The sequence below is a fragment of the Elaeis guineensis genome, chromosome 16 (genome assembly GCF_000442705.2).
Source record: "Elaeis guineensis isolate ETL-2024a chromosome 16, EG11, whole genome shotgun sequence".
Lineage (NCBI taxonomy): Eukaryota > Viridiplantae > Streptophyta > Magnoliopsida > Arecales > Arecaceae > Elaeis > Elaeis guineensis.
Genome location: NC_026008.2, coordinates 24852868 through 24859775, shown reverse-complemented (window position 1 = coordinate 24859775; position 6908 = coordinate 24852868). Strand labels below are relative to the sequence as shown.

Genomic DNA, 6908 nt, shown 5'->3' with positions numbered 1-6908 from the left:
CCTTTTCTTGAAGTCGATTTTTATCTTCCTACTACAAGTTTAATAATTAGGGAGATGCCGGTCACTTCAGCTGGAGAAACATTGGGTGTCGAAGCTCTGCCGGCTGAGAATAGACCTTTTAGCTAGTCAGTGTGTTTCTTTTTTTTGTGAACATCTGTCTTGCAACTCTTGTGAGAAATTTTTTAACAAGGAATAAAATTTGAAGCTTCTATTTTACCCATGCTTGCTATCTTGTGGATTGTGTTATGGTTCGGACTTAATCTGCATATGGTTCCCATGTTAAGGAGGCTTACAATGATGCCTGTAGAATGACCATCTCTTTAGGTTTGACCTTATACCTTGCTGAAATTGGTGGCCTGAGGATCCTCATGGGTTAGCCCTTTGAAGGTCGCTTTAGGTTGGCTTTCACTTCTTGATCAGTCGGGATCTTCATGGGCATTGGCTTTGCTAAAAAAGCAAGCATCGCCTTTGGGGGTCCTTAGAGGTTAGCCCTTACTTTCCGAATTGACAAAGTTTTTGGCCTATATAAGTGGGATCAGTAGGCGTTAGGGGTCCATGGGTTAGCCCCTGCTTCTCCCATTACTAAGGTCATCATGGGTGTTGACCCATTGAAGAGCAGGTATGATTTTCAGGAGTCCTTGTAGGTTAACCTCAACTTCTTAATCATGGAGGCTTCTGTTGGTTGTTAGGAGAAGAATCGTTGCAACTAAAATTTCTTCTAGGAGGGTTCAAAGGTCTCATCAACTAAGTCTCTGTCAATCACTATTGGTCAACAGACCTACCTTCCAAAAGTCCAAACGTCTATTCATAACGAACCTTGGGACTCCATCTGCCATAATGGCAAGTGGAATTTTCCAAGGGAATAGATTGAAGGTTTCCCTTGGGTTACCTTCTGGTTGCCACATGGAGAGTCCGGATGATTCTCGAGATGTTCTGCTAGCTTTGCTTCGATAAGAGAAAGGTGCAGTAAATAGTGGCGATGGTTGGCATTTCGAAGTGGGACATGTGACAGAGCTGTGTTGATCCTTGAATGACCACGTCATTTGAATTCTCTATAAATAGCTCCTTCTTACTGCTAATGCGCTCACAAATTTCTTCTCTCTTCCTTTCTTTTCTGTAACCATGGAGGCTACTCCCCGATAGATTAAGAAAGCTGCAAAGAAGAAGGTAGAGTACCAGCGAGGGAAGGTGTCTGCCAAGCGCGTAAAGGCTGCACCGATAGTGCCTCCACCGAAGGTCTCAGACGAGGGTTCTTCTGCTGTAGTCCAAGCACCATGGAGGAAGTGTCCATCGAAGCTTGGCTTTGCTACGTTGCCGAGTACATGGTCTCAGAGGCCTTCAAGGGGGAGCTCCTCAACACCTCCACCATTGGTTTGTTCAAGACTTTGAAAATTGTAAAGCCCACATAAAGCATCTGATGCCGCAGCTGAACCTGCACCGTCTTTGCCTTGAGAACAGTGATGAGGAAGTCGGGACATTTTCTTCGGATGAGGATTAGACCTTTCTTGTCCTAGATCTTGGTCTGGATGCTGTCAAAAAGTTACGCATTTGGAGGGGTGCTTGATCTTGCCCCCCTCCTCTTTCTTTTCTTTTTTTTGCATGTGTGACACTTTCTTAGCATCCTCTTTTTTTTTGTAAGTATTGAAAGAACTGAAAGTAAATTTTTATGCACACCTTTCTTATGCTTTTTCTTCTTGTCACCTTTCTTTTTCATTAAGTGCCTTTGTGAAATTTTAACCAGTTAGTCTTCGGATGATATTCATATCATCAAAAAGAATTGAAAGATGACAATGTTCTTAGGAAAAGTATAATACTCTATAAGTAACCAATAACATCACTGATAGCACATTCATAAATTTTTAGAATTCCATGGCCGAGGTAGAGACATCCCATCTAGCTGCTTAAGGTGATAAGTGCCAGCTCTGATGATTTCATCCACTTGATAGGAGCCTTCCCAACTAGGACTCAACTTTTCACATTCCACAGGTTGGGAGACTTCAGCCAGCTATAAGACTAGGTCTCCAGTTTTAAATTCTTTACTTCAAACATGGGAATTGTAGTATCATGCCATCCTTTGTTGATACGTCATCATTCACACCCTTGCTTTCTCATGCATTTCTTCAAGTAGATCTCAATTCACACAAAGCTACTCCCCATTATTTTGGTTATCATAATTTTTCACCCTGTGTGACGGAAGTCTAATTTCCATCAGAATGATGGCTTCAATTCTGAAGGAGAGGTTGAAAGAGATCTCTCTAGTGGGTGTTCTTTGGATAGTTCGGTAGGCCCATAATACACTATGCAATTTGTCCACCCATGCTCCTTTCGCCCTACCGATCCTGACTTTCATCCTTGCAGGAGAGTATGATTTGTTATTTTAGCTTCACCATTAGCCTGTAGGTGCCCTACCAAAGTGAAGTGCTGGGCAATGCCATAGCCTTGACATAACTCGACAAACTTGGAATGTGAGAACCGACATCCGTTGTTAGTGATCAGCATACAGATAGGCCAAACCTATAAATTATGAACTTTCGGATGAAGTCAGTCACCTTAGCTTCAGTGATCTTGGTGAGGGGCTCAGCTTCCACCCATTTAGTGAAATAACCAATGGCCACTAACAAAAACTTTCTTAGACCTGATGCCGATAGAAAAGGACCTAAGATGTCCATCCACCACTGGGCGAATGGCCAGAGAGCGGCTTCAGAGTCAACAGTACTAACGGTTGATGCTAAATATTGGCATTCTGTTGACACCGATCGTATCGTCTGATAAAGTTGGCTGCATCATCTTGCATTGTAGGTCAGTAGTACCCATCGAAAGATCTTGCACGACAATAACTTGCTACCCAAATGACTCCCGCATGCCCCTTCATGCACTTCTTGGAGGGCGTACTTAGCTTCAAAAGGATGAAGACATCTAAGGAGTAGTAGAGAGAAAGATCGTTTCTACAGCTTGCCTTCATAGAAGATATAACGAGGAGCCTGATATCTAATCTTTTGGGCTTCTTTTGAATCAGTAGGTAAAACTCCATCCCGTAAGAATTGGATGAAGGGATCCATCTAACATGATTCATTATCAATCTATAAAATCGAAAGTGGTTCTTCGATGCTGGGTTTTTTCAGAACCTCAAAAAAAGTCTTATGTGGTAGATCCTTTGGAGCTGATGTCATCAACTTGGATAATAAATCTGCCCTTGAATTCTTGGATTAGGGCACCTGCCGGATGTCAAAACCATCAATCTTTGAGGCTAGGTCTTTCACCTTCTGAAGATATTCCTTCATATTTTCCTCTCGAACCTCAAAATCCCCTTTCACTTGACCAACCACCAGTTGTGAATTAGTGCAGATCCTAAATTTCTGCACTCGAAGCTCCTTGGTAATTCTAAGCCCAACAATCAGGGCTTCATGTTTAGCATCATTGTTGGTTGCTGGAAAATCAAATCTAAGGGTATATTCTGCAATAACTCCTTTTGATCTAAGAAGTATTAAGCCTACCTCTGATCTTATGGAATTTGAAGAACCATCCACATGCACCACCCACCACTCATTCGATTCCATCATCGAACTAAGTTCTGGCGATGTTTTTTCTTCCAAAATTGGTTTTGGAACTTCCTGATCATCGAGGATGGTGCACTCGATGATGAAATCTATTAATGCTTGGGCTTTAATGGAGGCCCAGGGTTGGAATTGAATTTCAAACTTAGCTAACTCAATCGCCTACTTTGCTAGTTGTCCCGAAGTGTTGGGGCGATGCAGGACCGCTTTGAGGGGTTGGTCAGTTAGCACTGTGACAGAGTGTGCTTGAAAGTAGGGCTGAAGTCTTCGAGTGGCAATGACCAGAGCAAAAATTAACTTCTCCATCTTGTTGTATCGGGTCTCCACATCATGCAGGACTCGATTGATATAATAAATTGGCCTTTGGGTTTTATCTTATTCATGGACTAACATAGCACTTGTAGCTACCAAAACCACCAAATATAGATAAAGACCCTCATCAGGCTTAGATTTATTAAGGAGTGGTGAGGAGCTGAGATATTTTTTCAACTCCTCAAAGTCTTGTTGACATTCTTTGGTCCACCAAAAGCCCTTTGGTTGTTTCAAAGCTTAAAAAAATGGAAGACAACACTCGATCGATCTCGAGACAAACCGATTTAGCACTACCACCTAGCCCATGAGGCATTGAACTTCTTTGATATTTTTGGGCGAACTCATCTCTTGTATGGCCTGGATCTTCATGGGATTGGCCTTAATCCCTGAACTAGATATCATGAAACCCAAAAACTTGCTTGATTTGACTTTGAAGGCACATTTGGTTAGATTTAGCTTCATTTTGTACTTTCTCAGGGTGGCAAAAGTCTCTTTAAGGTCTCCAATATGAGTCTTGGAGGTTCTACTCTTGACAAATATATCATCTACATAGACCTCCATATTTCATCCAATCTGATCCTTGAAGACCTTGTTCACAAGGCACTGATAGGTCGCACTTGTATTTTTCAAGCCAAAAGACATGATCCTATAACAGAAGAGACCTCGATCAGTAATAAAAATAGTTTTCTCCTCATCTTCTAGTGCCATTGGGATCTGATTGTATCCAACAAAGGCATCTATGAAGGTGAGAAGTTCATGCCCTGAGGTTGCATCCATCAGTTGATCAATGGAGGGTAAAGGGTAGCTATCCTTTGGATAGGTCTTGTTGAGATTTATAAAGTCGATGCAGACCCTCCACTTGTCATTTGTCTTTTTCACTAGGATCACATTTGCAATCCTACTGGGATAGATAGCTTCTCGAACGAAGCCTGCATCCAGTGGCTTGTCCACCTCTTTGGCTGTCACCTTTTATCACTCGAGTATGAAGCTACTTTTTTGCTGCTTAATGGGCTTGTAGTTTGGGTGGACACCTAACTAATGTGTCATCACATTCGAGTTGATGCTGGGCATATCCACTGGGATCCAGATGAATATGTCTGCATTCTCCTGCAAAAAGAATACAAAGCATTGTTTGGTTATCTGATCGAGTTTTGACCTGATCTGGATGGTGTGCTCTTGGTTGCCGTCATTCAACGAGATCATTTCCAGGTCCTTTACTACTTCTTCTTGTTCCTTAGATAGCTCATCCCGCACATCCAGTCCATCTACCAGATAAGCTTCAGAAGGTCCTACGCCACAAAGTGCAATGTTGTAGCATTATCGCACTAGGGCTTGATCTCCAAGCACTTCACCAACTTTGAACTCCATTGGGAACTTTATTTTCAAATGGTAAGCAGACACTATGGCTTGAAGTGCATTAAGTCCTGAATGCCCAAGGATTGCATTGTAAGCCGAAGGTGCTCGAACTACCAAGAAGTCTATCTAGATTTTGGACCATCAAGGATATCGTCCGACCATCATAGGAAGAGTTATAACCCCTTCAACTAGTACAGCATCTCTAATAAACTCCACAAGAGGAGTGTCCAACTGCTCCATCCATTCTTGAGGTACATTCTTTTGAGAAAGAATATCATAAAATAAAACATCGATCAAGCTTCTATTATCAATTAGGATGTGACATACATCATAGTTTTTAATATTTAAAGTTACAACCATCATGTCTTTTTGCAGGAATTGAACCCCTTGGGCATCCTCTTCAGTGAAGACAAGAGATTCTTCCATCTTCGGCTTCTTGGATGGTTTGACCGATTCTTTCACCCTTTCACAGGACCCTCTAGTTATTGCATTTATTACCCCCATAGGAGGCCAATTTTCAGAAGGCTTCCTCTATTGTGGTTCTGGTAGGACAGGAAATCTTTGTTGCTCCTCCGATGTTGATGCCGAATAAATCGATCCAAGCAACCACACCAGATGAATTCTTCTATTTCATTCCAAAGCTGAATGCAATCTTCGGTGTTGTGGCTATAGTCACGATGGTAGAGGTAATACTTATTATGACTCTGTAGATTGGAGTTAGACTACAACCTTCCCACTCTTGAAATTCAGTCCATGATCTCCATCAATACTTGAGCTCGAATGGTGTTCAGAGGGGTGTAGTTTGTAAATCTCTTAGGTGGAGATGCATGCCGCTCTCTTCTAAAATTATCTCCCTAGTGGGGGTTCCATAGGGGAGTTCAAGATCTTCAGCATCTAGGAGGAGAGAGTGGAAGTACCCCTGACTCTTTAGTGGAGACTTTGATTTTTCTTCCTTCCTTTCTTCGACCATAATCATCAGGAGTTCACCTTCAAATGCCTCGTCTACCCTGGCATGCTTCTCTGCTTGGGCCAGCATATCGGCAAAATCTTGGGGATAGGTCTTCTCCAGGGAATACCGGAGGCCATTCTTCAATAATCCACCCTTTAGGGTGGCCATCACGATGGATTGATTTAGATCACAGACTTCCAATATAGCCGCATTGAAGCGACCAAGATAGGACCAGATGGACTCCCCTTCTTTTTGCTTCACATTCATCAGGGATTTCGATCCCTTCTGCTATCTCCTACTATTCACAAATTGGCCTACGAACAATCGGCTCATTTGATCAAAAGAATGGATCGTCTGTGGCTTCAGGCTAGTATACTAATATTGAGTTATACCCTTCAAGGTAGATGGAAAGGTTCGGTAGAGGGTGGCATCAGTTGCCCTATGAATGAGCATCAGGGACTTGAAGCTTTCCAAATAATCCATAAAATTGGTTATCCCATGGTAACTCTCAAGCTGTAGCATCTTAAAATTCTTGGGAAGTGACTCTTGCATAATCCAATTGCTAAATAGCGGGTTCGTATTATACCCATCATCACGCATTGGTGCCTGATGGTGGATCGCTTCGAACCACTTGTTCATCTCTCGGAGCCAGCAGTTGATGTCTGCATCTTGAGCAGTGTAGTTTTTCAAACATTATGGAGGGGATCATCGACTAGGCATTGAATCCTTCCTAGAAT

The 6908-nt window shown here is 42.4% G+C and overlaps 1 protein-coding gene across 1 annotated transcript; it reads right to left on the bottom strand.

The window, feature by feature from the left end:
* Positions 1-3206: 3206 nt before the first annotated feature.
* Positions 3207-3560, bottom strand: LOC140854254 (uncharacterized). Its single transcript, XM_073249800.1, has one exon. The coding sequence runs from the start codon at positions 3558-3560 to the stop codon at positions 3207-3209; it is 354 nt and encodes a 117-aa protein (XP_073105901.1).
* Between the last annotated feature and the right edge of the window lie 3348 nt (positions 3561-6908).